The 26277-nt window shown below is 49.4% G+C and overlaps 2 protein-coding genes across 4 annotated transcripts in view; both read right to left on the bottom strand.

Moving 5' to 3' along the window:
* Arhgap30 (Rho GTPase activating protein 30) overlaps positions 1–4096 on the bottom strand; it is a 22162-nt gene extending 18066 nt beyond the window's left edge. The window contains exon 1 of one of the 2 annotated variants that reach the window (XM_013030684.1): positions 3725–4096. In XM_013030684.1, the coding sequence (XP_012886138.1) occupies positions 3725–3821 (97 nt within the window). In that variant the 5' untranslated portion in view covers positions 3822–4096. The remainder of the gene's footprint in view (positions 1–3724) is intronic. The other variant, XM_013030685.1, reaches the window with a different exon arrangement.
* Positions 4097–6521: 2425 nt separating this feature from the next.
* Pvrl4 (poliovirus receptor-related 4) lies at positions 6522–25230 on the bottom strand. 2 transcript variants are annotated; one of them, XM_013030552.1, is made up of 9 exons: positions 24704–25230; positions 13542–13901; positions 10908–11198; positions 9846–9966; positions 8512–8660; positions 8089–8242; positions 7615–7690; positions 7128–7202; positions 6522–6798 (listed from the first exon to the last, which is right to left on the bottom strand). In XM_013030552.1, the coding sequence occupies exons 1-9, from the start codon at positions 24777–24779 to the stop codon at positions 6574–6576; spliced, it is 1527 nt and encodes a 508-aa protein (XP_012886006.1). In that variant the 5' UTR covers positions 24780–25230; the 3' UTR covers positions 6522–6573. The 2 variants fall into 2 exon arrangements, with proteins under 2 accessions (XP_012886006.1, XP_012886007.1); XM_013030553.1 differs by lacking the exon at positions 7128–7202 and having other exon boundaries at positions 24704–24779.
* Positions 25231–26277: the final 1047 nt, after the last annotated feature.

Genomic DNA, 26277 nt, shown 5'->3' with positions numbered 1-26277 from the left:
GGCCTGAACTCTGGGCCTGGGCGCTGTCCCTCAGCTCTTCAGCTCAAGGCTAGCGCTCTACCACTTGAGCCACAGCGCCACTTCCGGCTTTTTTCTTTTTTGCTTATGTGGTGCTGAGGAATTGAACCCAGGGCCTCACGCATGCAAGGCAAGCACTCTACCACTGAGCCACCTTCCCAGCCCGACATTTTTTTTTCTTATAGGGCTTATTAATCTTGCATTACTACATTTACCTTTCAAATCTCTACAAAGTTCAGAGCCCATCTCGGGACTACAAAGAAGAACCACCTGAGATTCTTTGTCACATGAGTAACAACCAAAACAGATATTCCATTGTCAATTGATTTTGAACCTCCAGAATAATTTTTTTTTTCTTTTTGGGTTTGAACTCAAGGCCTCATGCTTGCTGGCTTGCTTGCTTAACTGTATTACTTGAGCCATGCCTCCAGCTCAGCTTTTTTTCTCAGTCCTGAGGCTTAAACGCCAGGCCTAGGTGCTGTCCCTGAGCTATTTTTTTTAATTTTAATTTTATTGTCAAGATGATGTACGGAGGAGTTACAGTTACATAATAAGTAATGAGTACATTTTTTTTTTTTTGGTTCCGGTCATGGGGCCTGAACTCTGGGCCTGGGTGCTGTCCCTCAACTCTTCAGCTCGAGGCTAGCACTCTATCACTTGAGCCACAGTGTCACTTCCAGCTTTTTTCTTTTTGCTTATGTGGTGCTGAGGAATCGAACCCAGGGCGTCAGGCATGCAAGGCAAGCACTCTACCACTGAGCTACCTTCCCAGCCCCCATTTTTGGGGGGAATTTGTTACTCCTTCCCTCATTTTTCTCCCACTTTCCTGGAGCTCTTTCCATTCAAGGCTATCACTTTGAACTTCAGTGCCACTTCTGGTTTTCTGTAGTTAATTGGAGATAAGAATCTCACAGACTAGGCTGGGAATGTGGCTTAGTGGTAGAGTGCTTGCCTAGTATGCATGGGTTCAATTTCTCAGTACCACATAAACACAAAAAGTCAGAAGTGGTGCTTGGTTCAAGTGGGAGAATGCTAGCCTTGAGCAAAAGCAGCTCAGGGACAGTGCCCAGGCCCGGAGTTCAAGCCCTAGGACTGGCAAAAAAAAAAAAAAGCTGGGCACCGGTGGCTCATACCTGTAACCCTAGCTACTCAGGAGGCTGAGAGATATGAGGATCGCAGCAGGCAGTTTAAAGCCAGGCCAGGCAAGGACGTTCGTGAGACTCTTATCTCCAATAAACACTAGAAAACCGGAAGTGGTGCTATGACTCAAGTGGTCACTTGCCTTGAGCTGAAGAGCTGAGGGACAGCATCCAGGGCCAGAGTTCAAGCCCCAGGACCGACAAAAATAAAGAGTCTTACAGACTTTCCTGCCTAAGATGGCTTTGAACCATGATCCTCAGATCACAGCCTTCTGAATAGCTTGGATTATGGGTGTGAGCTCAGCTCAGCTTTTTGATAGTTATTTTGGAGAGAGAGTCTCATGGACTTTGAACCAGAATCCTCCAGGTCTCAGCCTCCTGAGAGGATAGCGAGCATTACAGATGTGAGTCACAAACACCCAGCTGAGAATTGATTTACAGTGAACATGCAGAGAGCTTAAGGAGTCAACCATAAAAGGAAGTGAATCAGGAGATTGGGGGGGGGGGAGGGGAAATGAAAATAGTCAGCAAAATGGAAGAGTTAGGAAGATAGAGATCAGAGAGATGAGGTCAGAGATATGTTAGAGATGGAGTTGGAGTGAAGGAGTCAACAAAAGGAAGACACCAAGGATTTGGGAGTGGTAGCAAGGTGGAGGATCTAAAGATTAGGGACCTTATGAATCTGAAACCGAAACAAGGTATCAGATATAGATTAAGAAAATGAAAAACTCAATGCCTATAGTGCTTAGGAAAGAAAGAAATTCATTTTGGGGCAAAGAGCTTGTAGAGAAGGCTAAGATGGAGCAAGGTTATAAGGAGGGGGGAAGTCAAGATGATCGGGGAATATCAATGCATCAGAAAGAGATCTCTCTGATCTAGGCTTCCATTTTCTTGCTGGATCTTGGGCTAAAGAGATAAGTCATTACCAACCTCCATCTATCCTTCCACTTCCCACCTCCCCATATCAGGAAAGGGCTGGAGAAGGGGGAATACCTACCACTGCAACTCTGGTACCCCAAATCTATCTCTCCATCCTTGAATTCAGATGAAGTTCTAGTGTGGGGTAGAAGGTGCTTCTCATCTGTTCTGGAGTTCACCTGGGATCATGATCCAGCAATTACATGCTTATCCCTTCTGAAGAACATGCCCTTTACCTGCTACGACGAATGGAGATGGAGGCCAGATGGGTCATAGGAGTAGGGTCTGGACTGTCTGTGGGTCCCTATGTTTCCAAGATAGCATTGGGGATGGGAACTACAGGAAAGGACAGTGCCAGGATGAGTAGGCTGAACTGAGAATTTGTGGAGAGCTAAGAGAACATCATCCATGGTTAAATCATGAAGTCCTTGGCCAAGAAGCACCATGGAGAGAGGAATCATTGTAAAGAAGCCCTTTGAGACAGTTGTGCCAAATCCACTTGGCCCCATGAGAAGCAGAAGGTACAGAGAAACCATCTCAGCTGTTTAACACTCTTCTTTGGGGCCTAGGCCTTTCCTTCACAGAGGCCAGTGAAGATGGGAGCCTCCTAGGGGGTGGGAGGGGGGAAAAAAGGGGAAGGAGGTATCTGAGGATGCTAGGGCGGGGCTAAGAGCAGGAAGTGAGCTGGGACCCACCATTACCCTCCCTCTACTGCAAGCACCACAACCAGAACAGAAAGGGGACAAAGAGGAAATGACAGATTGGGTGGGGAGGGTTTGGTGGGGGGTATAATTATGCCCTTCTCTGTAAGGAGCTTAATGCCAAAACCAAACTGGGCTGGATAAGCCAAGATATCCAAGTTCAACTTCAAATCAAGAAATGGTTTTGAGTGACAGTTGATGGCAGACACTGGTAAAGCCCAGTGTTGTACCTGGTTCTGCAGGCTTCCAAGCCCACTCCAAGGGAGCTGAGGGAACTACACAGTCCTCATATCCATTCTCCTTTGCAACTTCTACTCCCCTCCACTTCAAACCCAACCTAAAGCCAGCTCTCTCTATCACCAGATGTTCCCCTATTTTAGCAAGCTTCTCTCCTTGCCCTTCACCTTGAATCTCTATCTCCTTAGCAGAGAGACTGAATGCCATCCCCACCCCACAATCTCTGGGCCAGACTGCAGAAGGGGCCAGGTCTTTGGTCCTGAGTGCTCTTCTCCAGCTAGGATGCCTCCTTCATCCCCTAAACTCCATCTTCAGACCTTCTAAGGCCCCTCTGTCTCCTTCATTCATATCCAGGACCATCTACTGTCCCTTCAGCCACTCCTCTCTTGACCTTATTACTTCTGCCCTCTCTCATCCCCAGTCACTAGCCCTTCTTCTAAGTACCTCTCCTAAGTTTCCAAACTCTCCACCCACTCCCCTCATGGCTCACATTCTTTTTCCCTCAGCCACCTATCCCCCCAAAAGTTATAAAAGGTAGCCACTCTATCTTTCTCTGGGATACATTTCCTATCTTGTTGCTCATGGGTACCAGCTTGGGCCACTGCCCCTTCCCCAGAAACACCCAGAAGTTGCTTTTGCCCACCAGACCAGATCAGACTGGAGAAGCATGGTGCCCACCTACCCACCACAGCTCCGAGTTGGCCTCCTTACCATCCTGGCCCGAGTGCTGCAGGTGCTCCTGCAGGTCACACCCAAATACCCGTTCCTTGTTACTGCCCTTCTTCTTGCCTTTCTGCCGAGACTTCATGGCCGGAGCCCCAGAATACTGGCCCAGCTGCCTCTGTCTCCCAAGACCTTTGCCCTATTAGGCCCCCATGGGATCCCAGCCAGATGACTGTGGGGGCTTGGCCTGGCCCCAGTGGGAGGGAAGGGCTCCACACTGGAGGTTGAGGGTGGCCTGGGCAACCAACAGCAAGTCCAGCCTCTGGGGCCCCAGCCACACGGAAGTTGCTGTAAAGAGGAAGCTGTGAGGACCCTGGCATGAAGCTGTGTCTCGTGGCCGGGCCAGGCACTCGCCCTTCTTCTCGCCTCGTTCAACTCCCAGGAGGCAGGAAGCTGTGCAGCTCCTCAAACCCACTTCCTGTTAGAGCATCTTAAAAACCACAGGGCCTGGGGTGGGGGAGGTACTGACATTCACATCCTCATCCATTCTGAGACTTCACCCATTGGTCAAAGGGAGATGATGTCAGGGCTTTGGGGAGGGATAATGGTGCCTGGGGCATGATCAGGTAGCTAAAAACTAAAATTCTTGGGTCCAACAGGGAGATCTGAGGTGCCTGGGAGGAGGGTGGCTCAGGACTAAGCAAAGCAGACCCAGGAGGAAAAATACCTTGCTTCTGCCTAGAATGAGCCACTCACCTCAACCAAGCCACACCGAGCCTCAGTTTCCACACATTTGAAAATGAAGGGCGCAGACTACATGATTTAGTCTTCTGGCTCTAACAGATTGTAGAACTCACCTAACTTGAGTTTCAGTTTCTTTACTAAAAGTAAAAGCATATTGCTGTCTAGTTCACACGTAGCTCCTGATGGAGGGGCAGTACTAGGGCTTAAACTCATGGCCTGGTTTCCTTAGTTTTTTTTCACTCAAAGTTAACACTCTACCACTTGAGCCATAGCTCCACTTCCTGCTTTTGCTAGTTAATTGGAGATATGCGTCTCATGGCTTTTTCTGCCTGAGGTGGCTTTGAACTGTGATCCTTAGATCTCAGCTTCCTGAGTGGTTTGGATTACAGGCATAAGATACTGGCACCCAGCTCAATATATCACTCTTTTTGTGTTTCTCCACTAAAATAAAGGACTTCCATATTATACTTTCTAAACTAAGGCATTGGCTTTCCCAGAAAGGTTCTTAGCAATGTGCTTCTATCCGAGTGCTTTCTGAAATAGATGGAGGCCTTCTGGAGACCAATTCTTTATCCTTGTCTGCCATGCTTGGGAGCACAGGCAGGTTGGGTAGTGAGACAGAACATATAGTACTCCAGGCTAATACATTCAAGGGCAAGACAGGAACCAGACAGAACAGGTTTTATCTGTTTATTTAAAAACAGAATGTTTTATGTACAAATATGCACATATTTACACAAAATGTACATGCTAGGATCTTCAATCTTTGTGTTCTACAAAGTCCTGGGTTAGCTGAGGAACAGAAGCTGGAAGGCTGTCTTTCAGTTCATAAATCCAGCAGATTTCAGGTCATGCAGGATTTAGGCACTAAATATCAGTATTCTGGGCTGAGTAGATTTGGGTAGGCCAAAGGAAAATAAACATCTAACCCCAGCCTCTACCCAAAGAAATGGCCAGAAGAACTGCAAACTAATGACTCAGAAATTTCTGGGAAAAGGAGACATCCTCACCTGTACAACTCCTTCCCTTCACCTGAACTCCTCCTATCCCTTGATCTGTAATCAGTACCCTTTCTCCCCTACGCCACAATTGAACCAGAAGTCCTTCTTACCAACTCCTCCAAGGGACCACAAACAAATATGGATACAACTAAAAAGTAGATGAAGCTAGGGGAAGGGGCCACCAGGGCCAAGTACCTTCCCCTATTCTCCCTTAGGAAATGGTCAAGGGGTTCACACCACTGGTTCCAGACTCTACTAGCTATCAGGCTCCCTCCCAATGGACTCCCTGGATGAAGATGTCTTCGAAGAAGCAACATCTTTCATAACCATAGGAATTAACCCATGGGTTGAAGTCTTGCTTTGCTGAATGCCTATGTAGGCTGGCCTTGCTTAAGCAAACCCAGTAACGAGCAAGCAGTTAAACCAAAAGTTGTTCTGTTTTGTTAAAGATGTGTCTCTCAGTAAGGGAGTCAGAATAGTACTCTGAAAGCTCCCAGGGAGGGTTTATTTACAGAAACTATATACATGCAGCAGGCCCACAGGCCACCAGAGGGCAGAGGGCTTCTTATGTAACAGTCCAAACAGTCCCTAGGTGGCAGCTTTACATGCCCCACAACTCCCAAGTGGTGAGAATCTTGCTCCTCCACCTTGGAGGCCAGATTCCAGCTCCAGCTATGCCCGCACACCTGGATCTGGCCCACAGTATCCACCTCTCATCTCCAATTTCTGCATCACTAATACTGCTCTGGGATCTGAGAAAAATACCTGCACTTACAGGCAGAGGTCACTCACAGCCACACAACATACAAACCAAAGCTTGACAGTGTTCCATACGCCAAATCCTATATCACCACTCACTCAGACTGTAACATGACAGTATGATACACACCATGGACAGCTGCCCCCCACCCACTCATACACACACATTGAACATTACAACACAAATACACGCACGCACACACAGTGACCTGCACACATGATGGGAGTGGGGCACTCCTGATGAACAGAAGGGTTGGAGGAAAAGGTCGAGCAGTCAGTGGAGTGGGAAGCATCTTCCTCAAGAAAGAAGGGCATTTAAGGAGGTCCCCCAAGACGAGCTGAAATCCCATGTCAGCAGCAGGAGCCAGGCCGAGGGAGGGAGGCAGGCCTGGGTCAGACTAGGTGCCCCCGCCCATTGATGTAGATGCCATTGCCTGTGGGCTTGGCTCGAAGAGTCCCATTCTCCTGAACAAAATGGTTCATGGCCTGTTTGATGCCTTCATCCCGATCTTCCTCCTCCTCTCCTCGCCCAGAACTTGGAGACAGCAGTTCAGTCTGTGTTTCAATCTCCCTCACAGTGGTCAGTGTGGAATAGCTGCGACCTTCAGGCTCTTCACTCTGGAGACCAAGGGCAAAGGACAAGTCAGAAACCAAGACAGGGCAGTCAGACACAGACAAAGTGGGGTATGACTGGGTAATGATGGGGTCAGAAGTCAGGCAAAGCAGGGGTTGTGGTTGTTGCAGAGGCATAGGGATTTGGAGATAAGGGGCCAGGAATTAGTGTTAGGTTTGGGGAAGGCAAGCAGAGATGCAGGGATGGGCCACATACGCCAGGGCTGGGGCTCAAGTGACTGGTAGGTAAGGGGGCTGCTGACACACCACATTTGGGGCCAGGAGTGGGGCCTAAGGAAATTGGTGGGGATGCCGGTGGGGCCGGGGGGCCTCACCATCACAGAGCAGCTACTGTTGTCCTTGAGACTATCAGGGTGGCCCTCGGCTCTCAGCCCTACACTCTCCTCCGGCTGCAGGCCCAGGACATGGGGGAGGAGTTAGAACAGAGCTCAGCCTCTTCCCTCAGCCTCTTCATCTCTTATCCTCTACCAGCCTCCTCCGGAATCTCCTTACCCACAACCCCAAATGCCCATTCTCTCCCTAATACAAACGTCCTCGTTCCCCCACCCCAAACCACCCTGACACCAGAGCTGATGGTAGATTACCAGAGCAGCCACTAAGCCAGAGATGAAGGAGGCCTTCAGAGGAATTGTAGCAGACCCAAAGTAGCTACATGCCACCCCCCCCCAACCAAACCCTGGCCCCAGCCCAGCCCCAGCTATGAGTCATGATAGGCAAGATGCCATGGACAACTGTGCCCCTGGTCTGCAGAGAGGCCAGGCACAAGAAAACCCCACACATGCATCCAACCTTGGCACATACCTGGCTCCTAGGATCTGAGTGATGGGAATGCAGCCTCCGGATGGAGTTCTCCCGGGTCAAGGTCAGCTCTTCCTCACTGGGAAAGACACCCCCCCTTGTCAGGAGCTGAGGGTAGTGGTAGCCTCCCATAGTAACCCTAGCCTGGCCAAGCCTATGTGAGGCAGCTGGAGGGTATAGGTGGCTATACTAGCCCTGCAAGTGTAAGTGTGTGACTGCAGGTGGCAGTGTGGCCAAGAAGCATGTACGTGAGTGTGCACAGTAGGTGATACCTAGACATATGACTCACTCAGGCAGTATGGTTCCCCTGACCCAGCTATGGTCTCACAAGCCCCTCTCACTTCCCAATTCTGCCCATTTCTGGTCAATAGGAGCTAGCTCCTCTCTTTTCACTCTGCTCAGTGCTGGCCCACCTCCTATTTGCTTCCTCCTTGTTTCTAGCTCAGTTCTACCTACCCCGGAGCAGCCAGTACTCACTATTTCTGGGTCATCTGCTGGGCCTTGCGCCGATGGTATCGGGACATGAGCACCACTACCACGACCAGAAGGCAGAACAAGAGTGCGGCGATCACACCCACCACTACCACCGAGGCCGACACTAGGTCCACCTGCTTCCCAGGGTCCTGAGGGTCTGCTGGAGACAGGCCACTGTCTGAGGTCCATGTCCAGATCCCCGCTGCACCCCCAATTCCATCCTGTTCCCCACATACTGTCCTCCCAGAACTCACCCACAACCACTCACTTAATGACTCTCTGCAAACCACACCAATCAACACCCCCAAATAAATACCTCCGCAAATCCTTCTGTCTTGCTTTCTGTTGCCTTCCCCCCACCCCTATCCCTGCCCACCCACCCTTGGCCCTGAGCCCAGGGCCAAGACAAGGGTGTCTTTGACTTACCTAGAACATCTACAGTGACCCGAGAATCCCTCGAGGAGAACTCATTGTTGACATGGCAAACGTAGATGCCACTGTGCTCAGTAGTCAATGGGGGAAAGCCCAGAGTATCCCCTTCTACTCGTACCCCACTGGGTAGAGGCCCATCCAGCCTAGAGGATAGGAAAGCTGAAGGGTGCCAGCTGGGGCGGGCTGAGGCTGCCATCATCTAACATGCCTGAGCAGATCTCCACCCCCACCCCCCCCTGCTCCCACATGACGTCACCTGGAGCCGCTGGCTGTTCCCACGGTGCCCCACCCTCCCCTAGGCAGGTCTAGGCAGAGGCCCCTTCTCCCTGCTGCCCAGCCTGACCCGGGCACCCCCACACACATTCGGGGAAGATCCACACGCGTGCCATCCCACATGCTCCCAAAAGGCATAACGTCATCCAGAACTGTGCACCAGGCATACATGCTATAAAGTCCACACAATAGACAGCTCCACTCCAAACTGGGCTCAGAGGCACTTAGAAAATGTGACTACTTGCTTCAACATCTAAGATGCTACATGACAGCATCAGGAACCTAGCCTCAGGTATGAGCCACACACATTGCTCATGAGTCCCCATGTAAGAACATGTCTATCACATACATGTGTATTCTAACTCTCGCTGAGTCTCTGGACATCTCAGACCCTGGAAAAAAGCCAAGGGCTCTTGAGGGAACTGACAGAAGTGAGTGGGTGTTTTTGAGGTGCTGGCAACATTGTGGTTACGGGAGTGTTGGTGTAGCAACACATACAGTCAGCTGTCTTTTTGTCTCATGCACTTTGGGGATTCACACCAATTCATGAAATATTAATCATTTAAAAATTAGGGGAAAAACCAAGAATGTGTTGGCTTATTCTCTATCAGAGACCGTGTAGCTGGGGGCAGGTGGCTCATGCGTGTAATCCTAGCTACTCAGGAGGTTGAGATCTGAGGACCAAGGTTCAAAACCAGCCTTGGCAGGAAAGTCTTTGAGACTCTTATCTCCAATTAGCCAGCAAAAAGCTAGAAGTGCAGGTATGACTCAAGTGCTAGAAAACCAGTCTTGAGCAAAAAAGCTAAGGGAGAGCATGAGGCCCTGAGTTCAAGTCCCGGTATCTGCACAAAAATAATGAATTAATTTAAAACATCCATCCCTAGATTCCCTTGGCCAAGCCAATAATTGGTAGCCATATTTTTTTTCTATTGGTCTGAACAGGGCCCCAACTTATCAAGAGTCCAGAGCATAAAGTCCCAGACCATAATAAGTACATCCTGGCCTTGAGAGGGAAGAGTCCTAATCCTAGGATAGCCCCTCCCACAGACCCTTACCGTGTCCAGTTGTATGAAGGAGGTGGCTGCCCTTCACTCAAGCACTTGAGCATAGCTCCTTCTCTGCCAACATGCCACAGTTTTTGGTCCTCAAGGCCCCTCACAGAGGCCTCAGTTAGAACTGAAATGGGAGGTAGGAGGGGGAAAAAGTGAATGATGACTTCAATCATATGGTTCCTCAAGGGCTTCCCCACAATCCCTGCTGCACCCTGCCAAAACAGCCTCCCTTTGCCCTTTATCATCCTACTCATCTGGTACCAAACCTAGCCTGGCCCCCCTCATGGCTAGCTCCTGGCCACATGGCTCCCTCTTTTCTCTAAGCTGAGTCTATATTGGTTTATTTGTGCCATGAGCCCACAGTAACCTCAGGGTAGTGATGTGTCACACCTTTTCTGGATCTTCTGTGGTGTCTGGCGTAGTACTAGTCATAGAACAGGTGCTCAATAAATGCTGCTGGATTCTTTGAAGGCCTAATAATCTCACTTGTTCATTTGTTTCTTTAGTAAACATTTGTGAGGACCTACTTTGTGCCAAATGCTAGCATAGTTTCAGCTTGAAGTCTAATGCTGGGAATACAAAAGCTCTATGGTTTCCTGAAGCCTATGATTTAAGATCTGTGTGAGATGTTTTGCATTCACGGCTGCTAATTCCCACCAAAATCCTGTAAAGTTGATATAATTATACTCATTTTGCTGATGAAGAAAATGAAGCCTAACAAGATTAAATAACAGCTGGTAAACAGCCGAATGCAGGCTTGTCCCAAGTCTATTGCTAAACCCTAAGCCATGCAATTTTCAAAATGCTTTCAATTCCATGTTGATAGTTGATTCTTCCAACAATGCTGTAAAGCAAGATCTTCTCCTCTGTAAAGACAGAGACCCTGAAGCACAGTGATTTGCCAAAGTCATCTGACATTGACCTCCAGGTCTTCTACCTTTGGGTTACTGTTCTCTTGGACACTATAGCTCCCAGGACCCAGATGGTCAGCCTACCATGGCTCAGGGTTACAGAGTGTCTCAATTCTTTTGGAACCCAGGGAGGCATAGGCCTCCAAGTACTTACAGGCCACTTGAAGGGTATGAGTGATCCTTCGGTTCTGGAGCAGGCCAGGGTGGGACACCACACAGGTAAGTGGCTGTCCGTTCATGCTGCGACTAGGCACCAGGTGGAACTCTGATGTGACGGCAGCTGAGCGGGAGTGCTTGAAGGAGCGGCTGGATGTTGTGCCTTTGACCTCCGTGTCCCAGGTCACATTGGGGGCAGGGCTACCCTCAGCAGTACAGGAGGCTGCCAATGTCAGACCCTGGCCCTCTTCCAGTGGTGGACCAGGATTCAGTGAGGGCAAGGGAGGCACTGTGGATGGGGAAAGTGGGGAGGTCACAGATCTGCACAACCCCAGTCAGAGGGCCCCACTCCAGCACTTTTTCTTCTGTTATTTTCTCAGTAAAGGCACCAGGCAAGAGTTAGAATTTCAGCAGCCAGGCACCTGTTGATCACACCTGTAATGCTAGCTATTTAGGAGGCTGAGAGCTGAGGATGGCAATTTGAAACTAGCCTGAGCAGAAAAGTCCCTAACTATCTCCAATTAACCAGCAAAAAGCCAGATGTGAAGGTATGGCTTAAGTGGCAGAGTGCCAGCCTTGTGTGCAAGAGTACACACACACACAGAGGAAGAATCAGAATTTCATGTGTATTAGGAAAATGGAAGAGAAAGGAAGGAAACAGGTGGGACTGTTTATTGAAGAACAGCAAGAGGAAGCATGGGATCCCGTGGGACCAGAGGTTGTGCAAGGAGTTGAGATTGGAGTTGGGCTTTTGTGGGGTCTGAGCAAGGAGACAGAGGTTACTTGAATTCAGTATAGGGGAAGTGACTGCAGGTGCCGGCCCAGAGTATGGTAAGTATAGCGATAACTGACTCCCTTATCCAAGGTCTCAAGCTTTTTAATGTTCAAACAGATCTACATGTCTGCCTTGATAGTTTGACCTTCTCAGGGTCCAGTTCTCAGCTCTCTGTTCAATCTCTTAACCCTTTCCTGGTCTCACAGCTCCACCTGAGTTCCCTACAGATTAGGCCCACAATGGAATGTTTACAGCCAGGCTTAGGTGGGATTACCCTGCGTGCATCAAGCACATCTGTGCTTACCTTGGGTTTTGCGGGGCATTGGTATACACCTGGAATAATAGGGTAGGGGTCAATCCTTCAAGGTGACTTTTGTCCATTGTTTGAATGTTTTACAGTGGCATGGGTCATTTTTTAAAAAATAAAAATAATGAAGTAATTTAAAAACAAATTAGATTTTATCTACGTAATAATAACAGCCATCATTTAGTAAGCACTTACTATATGTCAACTATTATGTTAAATAGTTTACAAATGTTATCTCATTTAATTTTGTCAACAAACCAGTGAGGTGGGTATTATTATCTCTGTTTTTCAGAGGAGGAAACTAAAGCTCAGGGAGGATAATGATTTGTTCCAGGTCATCAGTTTTAGGGTGACAAAGCCCAGATTCACAATCAGGTTTTTTTGTTTTGTTGTACGCATGTGTGTTGATTTTTGAGACAAGGTTTTGCTATGTAGCCCAGGGTGACCTCAAACTCTTCATCCTCCTACCCGTTTCCTGAGACTACAGGTGAACATCACCACATCCAGCTATTTAACACTCAAGTTTTTTTTTCTACTCCAGTGCTGATGCTTCTATAACTTACATGTGGACAAATGGAGACTATAAAGGTCTTTTATTCTAGCTTTAAAATGGTAAGGATAGCTGGGTGCTGATGGTGCATGCCTTAACTCTAGCTACTCAGGAGGCTGAAATCTGAGGGTCAAAGTTGAAGCTAGCCTGGACAGAAATGTCTGTACGATTTTTGCCTCCAATTAGCCATTCAAAGGTGCTGAATTCAAGCCCCAGTACTCTCTCTCTCTCTCTCTCTCTCTCTCTCTCTCATACACACACAGGCACACAAGGGAAAAGACAACTTAACTAGACCACACATGCCCTTAGTGCAAAGTACTGGCTAAAAAGGCAAGCATGACCTCAAATTACATTCACTGAAGGTCCAACAACAAAGAGGGTATTAGCCTAATTAGTCATGCATGGCCATACCATAGGACAAAGCTTGGTGTTCCCATCTGAGCCCTGCATTTTAAACCATGCATCCCAGGATGGTGAAGGAGGCTTTGAGTTAGTTTTTGGTGGAATTGTGGCAGCGCCAGTAGTAGAGATAGGTGAAGAATGATGTAGATGTTCAGGACTTTAAAGAGCTGGGAAGCAAAAGAGAGACTAAGCTAATGCTTTATTGCTTGAAAGGACAAAATGAAAACAGAGAAGGAGATTTTAGGTCATCTGTACAGAATTTGTATGCATGTGTGCTGCTACTGGGTCTTGAACTCTGGAAACTTGGGATCTGGGAACTGTCCCTTAGCTTTTTTGCTTCAGGATGGTGCTCTACCACTTAAGCCACAGCTCCAGTTCTGGTTTGTTTTGTTTTGGGTTTTTGCTGGTTAATTGTAGTCTCTCAGACAGGCCTGCCCCAGCTGGCTACAATTCTCAGATTTCAGCTCCCTGAATAGGTAGGATTACAGGTGTGAGTTTCCAGCTCTTCTCACCTCCAGCTGCTCCCTCGAAACCCCTGAGCCCAGCTCAGGGTGGGTTTGACACACCCAACGCCCCCCACTACCCCTATCCTACTTACCCAGCACTCGGAGCCGCAGCTGCGCTTGGAAGCTGCCAGAAGGGAAGGTGCTGACTCGGCACTGGTACTCGCCCTCGTCCGCCTGCACGGCGTTGCGCAGGAGCACGGAACCGTCCAGAGGGTCCCGTGGGGGCGGGGGCTGCTCCACGCGGCCCTTGTAGGCTGAGCTTACGTGAAGTCCATATTCAGAGTTCAGTAGTGCCAGCTCTCGAGTGCCCTCGTTCGCGTCCACCCGAGCCCATGCCACCTGCCCGACTCGCTCCTCCGGGTCTCCACGGTAGAAGCAAGGCAACTTTGCATCCTGGCCTAGCACGACGGTCACCAAGTCGGAGGTCTCCAATTCACCTGCGAGAGACTGGCCTGCAGGGGGCAGACAAGAGCAGCCAGGATGAGGGGCTGGGGCCAGACCAGGGGGGTCACTTTCATAATGGTAATGACAGCCAAGGCAGCCGGAACTCAGGGAGCATTTTATGCTTGCAAAGCACATTTTGTTCATTACCTCATTAGATCCACAAAAGATTCCCGAGAGGTAGGCGTTATTATCACTACTTAACAGATGAGGAAACTGAGACCCAGAGAAAGGAAGTGGCTTGCCTAAGGCCACACGGAGGATTTATGGAAGATCACACCCTCTTCCAGCCTAGAAGTGTATCCTGAGCTATTGCAGGTGGGAGGCTATAACAAAACCAGAGACCCAGCCCCTGTCTTCAGGGAGTTCATAGTCCTCAGGGAAATGGATTTTTTTTTTTTTTTTTTTGGTTGTGGGGCTTGAACTCTGGGCCTGAGCGCTGTCCCTCAGCTCTTCAGCTCAAGGCGAGCGCTCTACCACTTGAGCTACAGCGCCACTTCCGGTTTTCTAGTGGGTTATTGGAGATAAGAATTTCATGGACTGTCCTGCCCAGGCTGGCTTTGAACCGCGATTCTCAGATCTCAGCCTCCTGAGTAGCTACGATTACAGACGTGAGCCACCGGCACCTGGCTAGGGAAATGGAATTTAGACACAGAAACCAGGAAAACCATGGACACATTTTTTTTTACAGGATCCTCTACCTATGCAAAAGGATAAAATTGAATGCTTCCAAGAAGTGTGGCTGGAAGCTACCACAAGGTTCCAGAATAGAAGGTGTCCTGGGATAGGGCACATAGAGTGGGAAGGGTCCATCCCAGGAGGCTCTTTAGAACATTCTTTTCATGACTTGGAGATGAGAGACCTAGATTCCCAGAGAGATGGAGGTATTCCATGTGGGAGGAATGGCATGAACCAAGGCTCAGAGGCAGGAATGAGCAAGTCACTGAAGACAGAAAGGACCCAGGGGGTCAGAGGTCCAAAGAGATGAGGTCAGTGTAGACACATAATGAAGGGTCAAAATGTTAAGAGGTGAAGGACTAGTGCTTCTCATGTTGATGAGCAATATGAAGCATTCAAGGATTTTGGAATCAGAACATCATACAACCTCATCTGGATCCACTCCCTTCCCTCATAGACCCTGAGGTCTGTTCAAGAGGAAGATATAGAGACAGATGTGCAAATGGCAACAAAGAGTTTTCTTCCATTTTCTTGTTTTCTTTTTTTGACAAAGGATCCTGGCTGGCCTCAAACTTGCAATCCTTTTGCCTCAGCATCCCAAGAACTGGGATTACAGACGTATGCTACCACATCAGACATATAATGATTGTTTCTGATTTAATGTCCAGATGTATTGCTGCCCAGTTTTGGAATGGGGCAGCCAATGGGGTCCCAAGCCATGTGGGTGGGCCTTATGCTTTTGTTGGGTAGGATTAGGAACTTAGAGAGACCTAGCAAAAACGTTCCAGCCAGGCACCGGTGGCACACACCTTGTAATCCTAGCTACCTTGTAATCCTAGGTTGAGATATGAGGATCTCATTTCAAAGCCAGCCCAGACAGACAAATCAGGGGCTCAATTAACCAGCAAAAAGCCTGAAGGAGAAGTGTGGTTTAAGTGGTAGAGTTGGAAAAACCCAAGGGTAAGACCAAAGCCCTGGGAATGTATGCATGTGTGTGCACATGAACACATGAACACACACACACACACACACACACACACACACACAAAGACATGCCAGGTAAAGGATCAAGGTAAGCAAACAGGAAGTGGAGGTTGGCTAGTTCAGAAAGCAGAGAGTAGAGGACCCAACCTAAGGCAGGGTGTATGTGAGTTAAGCAGAAATGGAAAATATGGCTGGGGTAGGGTGGGGCACCAAATGGCCCAGGGCCTTCCATACCAGGCAAAGGAATTCAGATCTGGTCAAGAGGAAATGAGGAGTCAGAAGGTTCTTTAGCCAACGAATGGAGTGAAGCAAGTGGAAACATGCAGTTTGACCAGAAAGGAGGCAGATCGAGGCCCAGAGAGTCACCAAGAAACTTCAGCTGCAGCCCTGGCATGCTGGTACTGGACAGAGAGGAGGGAATGGTTCCTGGGTGACATTTTGTTGGGATTTTGGTCACTGACTATAGAGAAAGAGAGGAAGCAGGAAGACTCAAGGACAATTAGATTTCCAGGATGGGTCACTTGTGAGGGGAGGCAGAGTCTGAGGAAACTCATGGTTGAAATGAACTCAAATCATGAATACAGGGCCAGGGACTAGGTCAGAGTGAAAGGGTGCTTTGGGGTCACAAGAGCACCTTGCTTTGGAATGTGTACTCCAGCAACTCCCAAAGGGTTGTAGTTAGTCCCTGCCTCTGCCTAGCACCTTACACACCCTGTTATTCCTCACCTTTGCTCACACTGTACCCCTGCCTGGAATGCCTTCCTCCCTATGTCTAGTAGCTCCTACTCATCATTGTCTGGAAAACTCCTACTCATGTCTTAATACTCTATGCAGACATCACTTCCTCCTAGAGTCCTCCCTCCCTGCCCCACCTTAGGCAGTCTTGTGTGCCCCTCTGTTCTCCTCTAATACTCTGCTTTTACCACCCCCCCATCATAGAACTTTAACCCATAGATTGTATTTACTATTTTCTTGTCTGCCTCCCCCACTAGATTGAGCCCCATGAGAGTAAAAACTGGTCACACATTACTGATAGAAATGTGATTTCTTTTTTTTGGGGGGGGGGTCCGGTCATGGGGCCTGTACTCTGGGCCTGGGCACTGTCCCTCAGCTCTTCAGCTCAAGGCTAGCGCTCTACCACTTGAGCCACAGCGCCACTTCCGGCTTTTTACTTTTTGCTTATGTGGTGCTGAGGAATTGAACCCAGGGCCTCAGGCATACAAGGCAAGTGCTCTACCACTGAGCCACCTTCCCAGCCCTAGAAATGTGATTTCTGATTTCTTGCTCAGTGGTGTGTGGGCTCCATTCCTGATGCTCAACGAATGTTTATTTATTGAACGATGAATAAATGAGGGAGATGGCAGAAGAAGGAAAAGATAGAATGAGAAGGAATGAGCAGTCCTTCGTAGAGCTGGAGGAGGGTATTGAGGTGGCAACCTTGGAGTTTAGGAAAGATAGGCTAGCTTTTGGGGTTCACTGACAAAAGGAGCATCTCTTAACTAGACAGGGGAAGAAAGGAGGGATGGGAAGAGGTAGGCACATAGCTTGGAGTGGAGCAGAGGGTTCCACTGAGGCAAAAGATGGGGTCCTGTGGTCCTGCTGCAAAAAGCAGAAAAAGGGAGGATGCTGCTATGATCTGGGAGGGCCCAGACTGGACGGGACAGACCTGCAGAGCTAGATACCATGGCCCTGACCTGCCTAAGCTGATGTTGGTCCCACCCAACCCAGTCTGGGAGTCCAGCTAACCACCTGCACCCTTCCCAGGCACCTCCTTCTGATACTAAAGGGAGCAGGGCTGCCAAAGAAGGGCTTGAGGTAGAGGCTCTCCAGTAAACCATCTGCTTCAAATTCTTATATCCACTGGGCACTGGTGGTTCACATTTGTAATCCTAGCTACTCAAAGCCATCTGTGAGACTTTTTTTTTTGTCAGTTGTGGGGCTTGAACTCTGGGCTTGGGCACTATCCTTGTGCTCTTCAGCTCACGGCAAGCACTCTACCGCTTGAGCCACCGTGCCACCTCCAATTTTCTAGTGGTTTAGTGGAGATAAGAGTCTCATGGACTTTTCCTGCCCAGGCTGGCTTTGAACTGCGATTCTCAGATTTCAGCCTCCTGAGTAACTAAGTAACAGGCATGAGCCACCGATGTCCCGCTCTGTGAGATTCTTTTCTCCAATTAACCACCAAAAAAGCTAGAAGTGGTACTATGGCTCAAGTGGTAGAGCACTAGCCTTGGACAAAAGAGTTCAGGGACAGTTCAAGCCCCAGCACTGGCCAAAAAAAGAAAAAAGAAAAAAGAATTCAGGGACAGCTCCTAAGCCCTGAGTTCAAGCCCCAGGACCACCATCAAAAATAAATAACAGGGGCTGTGAAGGTGGCTCAGTGGTAGAGCGCTTGCCTTGCATGCATGAGGCCCTGGGTTTGATTCCTCAGCACCACTTAAGCAGAAAAAAAAAAGTGGTGCTGTGGCTCAAGTGGTAAAGTGCTAGCCTTGAGCTGAAGAGCTGAGGGACAGCACTCAGGCCCAGAGTTCAGGCCCCACGACCCGGACCCATAAAAAACACACACAAAAAAAACACCAACTAATACTGGCATCCACGTAGGTCACAGGGATCCCAAGCCCTACCCCATGGGGATATTCAAATCCTTCTAAACAGAAGTGGCGCTGTAGCTCAAGTGGTAGAGCACTTGACTTGAGCTGAAGAGCTGAGGGACAGCGCCCAGGCCCAGAATTCAAGCCCCACGACCAACAAAAATAAAATAAGTAGCATCAAATCCTTTTTTGTTTGTTTGTTTGTTTTTGGGTCCAGTGGTGGGGCCTGAACTCTGGGCCTGGGCGCTGTCCCTCAGCTCTTCAGCTCAAGGCTAGCGCTCTACCACTTGAGCCACAGCGCCACTTCCGGCTTTTTTCTTTTTGCTTATGTGGTGCTGAGGAATCGAACCCAGGGCCTCAGGCATGCAAGGCAAGTGCTCTACCACTGAGCCACCTTCCCAGCCCCATCAAATCCTTCTAAAGACTATTTCTTGGAAAAGATCAGGTGAGAAAACTTCCCATCTGCACCCATCCCTATACTTGCCAACAAGTGAACTGTATTCTCCTCTCAAAAAGAAAAAAGGAAAGACACAGCAAGAATTGGGTATTCAGCATAGGTGAGCCCCAATCCTCCATGTCTCTACCTATAAGTCCAGGATCCCCATTTCCAAAGAACAAGCCCAAGCTTTGTATAATGAGAACCCAATAAAACAGGAAAGCTCTCTTGAAATTCTCCCACAGCCCCCTATTGTCCTAAACCCACTGTTCAGAAAGAGTGTCCTTGGTTGAGGCCACACCCTCCTCCAATCGACTGCAGCCATCCCCTAAGCTGCAACAATAAGAAAAGAGAAACTTGGGATCTAATGCCCTTGTCCTGGACTACATGGACCCAAGAGGCCTGGCTCCCAGGCCAGGGCAGGCCAGGACTGCCTCCTCCTCTCCCCCACCCAGTGCCTGCCTGGCGTCAGCATGATGATGTCACCAGACTGAAGGAGACACACCGCCTGCCTGGTGAGGTCACCCTGCGGGCATGTAGTAGCCAGGCCAGGCCAAGCCCATGGACCCTTCTGCTGCAAATTGTTTGCTGAGGCTGGTGGACTCTAACTAGCTGGGTACTCCTCCCCCTGACTCGCCTTCCCCTCCTCCCAGGAGCACCAGGACGCTGGTCAGGAACCTTGGTGACTCAGAAGCTGCCACACAGCAGCAGGCCTAGCCACAGCCGCCACCACCTTGCGCAAGGGAAAGAACAGGCCTGACTGGCCAGACGGGATCCCTGCCCTCAGCCTCCCCCACCCCTTGCCAGGCCCCTTCAGGCCTCTTTGGGGCCCTTCCCTTTGTGTACTCCGCCCGCTCCCCAGACAGGCCCTCCATTCCTGGCTTGGGCTGGCTGGTTGTACCCCACCCTGTACCTACATCCCCATTTTACTTTCTGTGTAGAGTCTGGCCTCTGGTCTCAGTAGAAACTGAGGCTGGCACCTACAGACACCCAACCAGACAGTATTTGGGGAAGGGGAAGAGATCTGTTCTTTATGAAGGTCATTTTATCCATCAGCATCCTCTGCTGGCATCTATAGGGGTTCATGTAGGGGTCCCAGAGGTAAGTCTGTGAGGAGAAAGGAGCAAAGATGAGTCTGTGTCTCCATGTGTGGGTGTGCTTGGAAGAGGAGCTGGCCAGTCTTTCTAGTACACATGTGTATAAGATTGTCTCCTTGCATGAACTTGGAGATGTTTCATGTTTTATCTTCAGGGGAATATATGTATTTACTTTTCTATGCCCAGAGGGAAAACCTGTATGTGTGTGCATGCACCATTACATGTATGTCTCACACCCTTTGTGTGCAAGGCATGCATTCCTGTCCTTCAGAGCTCTGCACACATAGTAACTATTTTGATGTTGTTTATCTTGGCTTCCGCATGTGTGTCTCTCGACTGCTCTTGGTCAGTGGTGTATGGCTCAGAGCCTTTGCTTGTATCTCGAGCATTGCTTGTGCACCCTTCCTTTCCTTACCCCAAGACTTCAGGGCAGATCATCTCAGGCTCAACATGGAGGTACCCAGAGATGAGGTCACTGCCCTTCCAGTGATGGGAAATTGCCACCAAGCCTCCTCCACAGAACAAAACAAAAACTCCCTCTCTACCGCTCCTCAGGTTCCTACAAAGGGAATCCCTTTCCACCCACCCCACCAACCACACCCCTGGGCCCCCCAGCACCTCTGTCCTCCAAGAAGGCCTCTCCCTGGGAATCTGTAAGGACTCTGTTGCTAGCCACCACCAGAAAAACCAGCTCCAGCTCCAGGCCTGGGGTAAGGGATGTCTGGTATGGGGTGGGGGGTGGGGGAGTAGAGGGAGAAGCAGTCTGCTTGGGCCCAAGGGGAGGGGTCTAAGTATGTAGGGTCTCATTTTCCTTTGTTAACTCTTACCTCCCCTTGCCCACAGCACCTTCTCTACCAGAGAGGGCTAGAATAGGCAGGTAGTTTGGTATAGGAAAAGACCTGTGAGAGAAGGTTGTTTCACTAGGACAGGTGTCATTAACAACCCAGCCAAGCCCTTTTGGTCCCCCTTGTCCCCACAACCTTGACCTTTGGCTTTGAAAACTAGAAAAGTTTCCATCTGCCTTCATCCATCTCCCTCGCTTACCCCGTACTATCCTAAGCCCCCTAGCTTAGTGAGAGCTTCCCAACCCAGGCAAAGCGCCCACCTGCAGATTAGTGTCTGAGGAGGGGGGCCACACCAATCAGAGAGAGAGAGAAAGAGAGATTGAGAGAGAGAGAGAGGAGAACAATGGGGGAGGACAGGCCTTGAGGCATCCAGCTCTGGCCCAGACACAGCTCCCAGCACAGATAAGCCCCCTAAACCCCCCCTGGAGCCAGTCTGAGCCCCGGTGACTCACCATAACAGCTATACTGTGGGTGAGAGACCCAGAATTCAGCTTCTCTCAAACTCCTGATATCCTCTCACCTCTTATTTTGTCTCCCCAGTCCCCACTCTGACCATCTCTTCCCCACCTCAAATCACAGCCTCAACCCTGGTTCTCAGGACATGAGTTTTAAGTGGAAGTTGGGGGCAGCCAAAAAATGATGGGAAAAGCTCTTGAGGTTACAGGCCCCTTGTTGGCTCTGTTTCAGGGAAAAGTGATCCCACAGCTCTCCCCACCCCTGCCTAGCTTTTCTCTAAGAGGCAGGGAGCTGAGTCCTTTCTGGCATTTCGACTCCCCTCTCCCCTTGCTCCTTTTTCTTGCGCTTATACTGAGACTTGAACTCAGGGCCTAGGTGCTGTTCCTTGGCTTTTTTTGCTCAAGGCTAGTGCTCTACCACTTGAGCCACACATTCATTTCACTTTTTTGGTGGGTAATTGGAGGTAAGAGTCTCATAGACGTTCCTGTTTAGACTGGCCTTGAATCACAAACCTTGGATCTCAGCCTCCCTGAGTAACTAGGATGACAGGGGAAAGTCACAGGCATTCAGTGTCTCTGCTGCCCTCTTGACTCAATTTCCACTTCATTTCTATCCCTTCTCTCTGCCTAGACTTTGTGGTCAATTCAATGACATATTTTAGAGACCAAAAGATTCTGAGGCTGTGGCCCCGAAGATAGGACTCTGCATGCCAGGTTCTTCAACTACTATCTCTGTGGCTGAGGATTCTTTCAGCTCCCTCGAACACTAGTATGAAACCAGGGTCACTGAGGCCAAGGGCTTCCCTGGGGTTCTAGTTCTCACCACTTGGGCAGGGTAACAAACTTCTCTTTCTCGCTTCTCTGGATTTGGGTTGGTCTCACAGGAAAGGGCCTCTGTAATCAGAAGTAGAAAGGCAAGGATGGGGCCCCTCCCTTTTTAGGAAACCAACCTCAGAAAGAAAACTGTTGGTAACTCTCAGAAGACAGAGATCACAATTCAATGAACAGATCACAGGGTCCTTTGGCCACACAAAGAGCTAGAGACTAGGATCCTATTGGAGAGTATTTTGCAGATTTGGGTGCCTGAGCCCCAAGGCAGAAGAAGGGATGGACCTCACCCGGAAACTCAGTCCAATAAGGAGAGACAAAGAGCTGCGGTGTTAGAGGCACCTCCCAAGCCAGGGCTTCTCCCCTCGGCGGGATTGGGGGGGGGGGGGAGGAGATGGGTGTGAATTTGCAGTAGGGCCTGGGAGGCAGTATCCTGGAGAAGAGTCCTTTCAGCTGTTCTGAAACTCAGTCCCATAGGTTGGCCAATCAAAAAGTTATAGTATTTCAGAACCAGAAAATCTAAAGAGACTACCTAGTAGTAGTTCTTGGTCTACTGAAGTTGGCATTTTTAGTTGCTCAAAGAATAACAGGTCTGGGCACAGGTGGCTCACACCTGTAATCCTAGCTACTCAGGAGGCTAAGATCTGAGGATCACAGTTCAAAGCCAGTCAGGGCAGGAAAGTCTGTGAGACTCTTATCTCCAATAAACCACTCAGAAAACCAGGAGTACCCCAGTGGCTAAGTGGCAGAGCACTAGCCTTGAGCTGAAGAGCTGAGGGACTGCGTTCAGGCCCAGAGTTCAAGCCCCATGACCGACCAAAAAAAAAAAATAATAATTAACAGGAATGGGTTCAGAACCAAGGCTATGTTCAGCTACATGAAATATTCCAGGCTCCAAGGGCCACTAAGGAGATGCCTTATATGCAGAGGAGACAGAATGGGGATGGGACCATCTGGGGACCTGGGGTTTTAGTCCCAATGGATCTCTGAGAGCAGCCTTAGCTCTATGCAGGCTGTAGCAACAGCAGCAGCAGCAAAGTAATAGCTTCCTGAGTAATCCTGGATCCAGGCTTTTTTTTTTTTTTGTGGGGGGGAGGTCCCGTCGTGGGGCCTGAACTCTGGGCCTGGGCTCTGTCCCTCAGCTCAAGGATAGCTTCTACCACTTGAACCACAGCACCACTTCTGGCTTTTCTCTTTTTGCTTTTGTGGCGCTAAGGAATCGAACCTGGGGCCTCATGCATGCAAGGCAAGTGCTCTACCACTGAGCCACCTTCCCAGCCCCTGCACTCCTGGGTTCTCCCAAGGCTCTTCTCTGTCAGACACTGAGTGAGGTCAGGGATAAATTTCCTAAGTAGAAGAGGGACTCATTTCCCCTTTGTTGTACTTCTCCTGGAAAGAAGTCTCCCATTATAGAAGAGAGAAGATCAGGTCTCACTCCCTACTGCACAGCCAGCACCTAGTACATTACTGTATCCAGTTGTACATTCCATTATTCTATTATTCAATAAATGAGGAGTCACGAGACTTAGGACAACTAACACTGGTTATGCTTCTAACACGGAGCAATCTTACAGATCTCAGCTGCCTATCTATTTCTCTCAGTTTTCCCATCTGTAAAATAAAGGAGTTGGAGTGGTGATCTCTTTGATCCCTTCCAAGTCCTGAGACAGCATGACTCCATTCTACAGGTGTGGGTAGATCCTATAGGAAATTGCCTGCTGGGTTCTCTGGCCTAAGAGACAGGCCCCACCCTCTTAGCCTAGGCAAGTAAGAAGGGCTGTCTGGAAGATGGGAGTTAGGGTGGTAAAATGGCAAAGGTGGGTGTTCCATATTTGAGACTGGAAACTAGGCTGATGACCATTCCATTGTAAGACCAAAATGAGAGGAGCCCCCAGTCCTGCCAGTCTAGGCTTTTTGCTTCTCTTGAGAACATAGCCAGGTGCTGCCAGACAACTGGCTTGCTACTGACCTGGGACTGAGGAGCTGACTTTTCTGCCCAGATAGGCCCTCCATATTCCCAAGGAGAAAGATTCCTTTCTGTTCATTGCCTGAACACAGCCTACAACATCCCATCATGGTCTCATCGTATACATATATGCATTATTTTCCTCACTCTGAAGATTACAAATCCCTATAATTTATATCTACTCTATATACACTAGATAGACAGGAAGAAAAGTGTACTCTAACTGGGGGAAAAAAAGGGGGTTAGAAGAGGAACAAAGAAAGATCATGCTCTATCTAGAAGAAACCCTTCCCTAAACCCCCAGCCATTTAAATAACCCTATCGCTACTCGGACATCTACTTGTGTCTGTGCCCAGGGAAAGACAGAGACCAGAGAAACAGGAATTCTTGGCTTTCCTGTAATCTCCTAACTGGAATTCCAGTCCTGATGCCCTAGAATATCTTGAAAAAAGAGAAAGAGAAAGATATGCCCAACCACTCCCAGGACTCAGACTTTCTGCACCTGATGGCTGCTGAGGCAGCTCAACCCTGAGTCAGCCCCAGCTCTCAGGAGCAGTTCTGAAGCCCAGAGAGGGAAGCCAAGGAGCCTCCAGTAGCCCTGGGGGAGAGCAAGATCCTTCAGTTCCATCTCTCTGCTCACTGGGTTACCATATCTATTCCCCTATAGTTAGCCTGGGTCCAGGCAAGGCTCTGGCAAAGACAGGGACCCCAACATGCATAACCTGCCTGGAGGCTGAGATAGAAGCTGACAGGGAAGAGCTACACTGAATCTTCTGGTAGATAGAGCCGGAGAAAGACACTGTCTTCTCTAACCAGAGCTCAAGAAAGTAGAATGTTTTTGTGTATGTGTGCGTGTGTGCATGCATGGTTGTCTGGCGTCTGCGCTGGGTTGGGCTCGGAAGCAAGGGTCCTGATAGTTCAGGCAAATCCTACCTGTAAAGGATGTCAGGAACAGCAGCAGCAGCCAAGCTTCAGGCCCCCACATCTCGGCTCCCAGGGACAGGGGCATTGGTTGAAAGGCAGACCTGCCAGTGGTTCTGAAGTTCCACCAGTTCTCCCTGGGAGCCGCCTCTAGAGCTGGATCAGGCACTGACCCAGAAGGCAAAAAGCCTTGGAGCCCTGGGCACTGATACCTGCTATCTTGCTTGGGCCTCCACTAGGGGACCTGGCCCTGCTGTACCCACCCAGCAGTGGCTACCCCCAAGAAGCCGTGATCGGGAGCGCTGAGCTCCCCCAGAGCTGCTTCCCACGCCGTGGCCAACAACGAAGGCAGAAACCTGGGAACCTGCTCAGCAGGTCAGAACAGGTGCGTCTCCGGGGGCTGGGCCTGGCACAGAGAGGAGTCTCCACAGCCACCGCCCCCACGGCCTGGGCTAGCTAATGGGCGCCAGGGAGGGAGGGAAGAAGGGAAGGACCTGGGTGGGGGCATGAGATTCCATCCTCAGCTCTGAGCTTTACCTATGCTTTGCCTGCGTGTGTGTGCGTGTGCGTGTGCGTGTGTGTGTGTGTGTGTGTGTGTGTGTGTGTGTGTAAGGGACTGTGAAGGGAGAGGCAAGGGAGGGGTGGTGGGAGGAGGACCAGAGTGCCTTAAAGAGGGAGGCACCAGGCCTGGCCAGGATCAACAGGGGCAAGACTCTTATAGGTGGAAAGGAACCCATGCATCTGATACCCCAATCAGGCTTGATGCCTCCTGAGAGATTTGACAAATTCTCTGACCTCCTAAAGGGGCCCAGTTTTTGAATCCCAGACTCAGAAAAGGCCAGGACTGAAGATGATTTTGCCCTGATAGCCCATGTACTTCTTTCTTCAGATGAGAAAACAAGCCCAAAGAGCAGAAGGAACTTAGAAAACATATAATACAGTATCATGGTTTGCTCAGACACTTCTATCCCTGAGGCAGGGTTCTAGTTTAAAGACCCCTGAGAAAGAACTTAAAGCAATTCCTTTTGGCCTTATCCATGTATAGGTTAGCCAAAGAACTCTCCAAAGAATAAGGCTATAGATTCCTAGCGTCCCTCTCATAGCTCTGTCTCTTCCACACCTTATTATCTGGCTAGAGTATTGGCACAACCAGAGTAGAAGGGTTTTTGTTTGTTTGTTTTCTCCCCTCATTTTATTCCAGGGTGTTGGAGCAGACTTTGCAAGGACAATCTTGATTTCAAACACTGTGTCCCTGAACTCCTATAAGTATATTTCTATTTTTCAGACCATGTGTTTCCTTTTTTTTGTTGTTGTTGTTGGTCGTGGGCTTGAACTCTGGACTTGGGCGCTGTCCTTGTGCTCTTCAGCTCAAGGCGAGTGCTCTACTGCTTGAGCCATAGCACCCCTTCTGGTTTTCTAGTGGTTTATTGGAGATAAGAGTCTCACAAGCTTTCCTGCCCAGGCTGGCTTTGAACCACGATCCTCAGATCTCAGCCTCCTAAGTAGCTAGGATTACAGGCATGAGCCACCAGTGCCCGGCTTATGTTTCCATTTTGGATAACACAATCTTATTGGCCTACCTCAGA

Source organism: Dipodomys ordii, unplaced genomic scaffold, assembly GCF_000151885.1.
Source record: "Dipodomys ordii isolate 6190 unplaced genomic scaffold, Dord_2.0 Scaffold131, whole genome shotgun sequence".
NCBI classification, from domain to species: Eukaryota; Metazoa; Chordata; class Mammalia; order Rodentia; family Heteromyidae; genus Dipodomys; species Dipodomys ordii.
This window is presented reverse-complemented; position numbering and strand designations above follow the sequence as displayed.

What these genes read in the sequence shown, in the direction of transcription:
- Pvrl4 (XM_013030552.1), bottom strand. Translation starts at nt 24,779, where the DNA reads ATGCCCCTGTCCCTGGGAGCCGAGATGTGGGGGCCTGAAGCTTGGCTG. An exon ending in GTTCCTGACATCCTTTACAG is followed by an intron (nt 13,902 to 24,703) that starts GTAGGATTTGCC and finishes TGCCCCCTGCAG; the next exon opens with GCCAGTCTCTCGCAGGTGAA. An exon ending in CAGCAGATGACCCAGAAATA is followed by an intron (nt 7,691 to 8,088) that starts GTGAGTACTGGC and finishes TGTCTTTCCCAG; the next exon opens with TGAGGAAGAGCTGACCTTGA.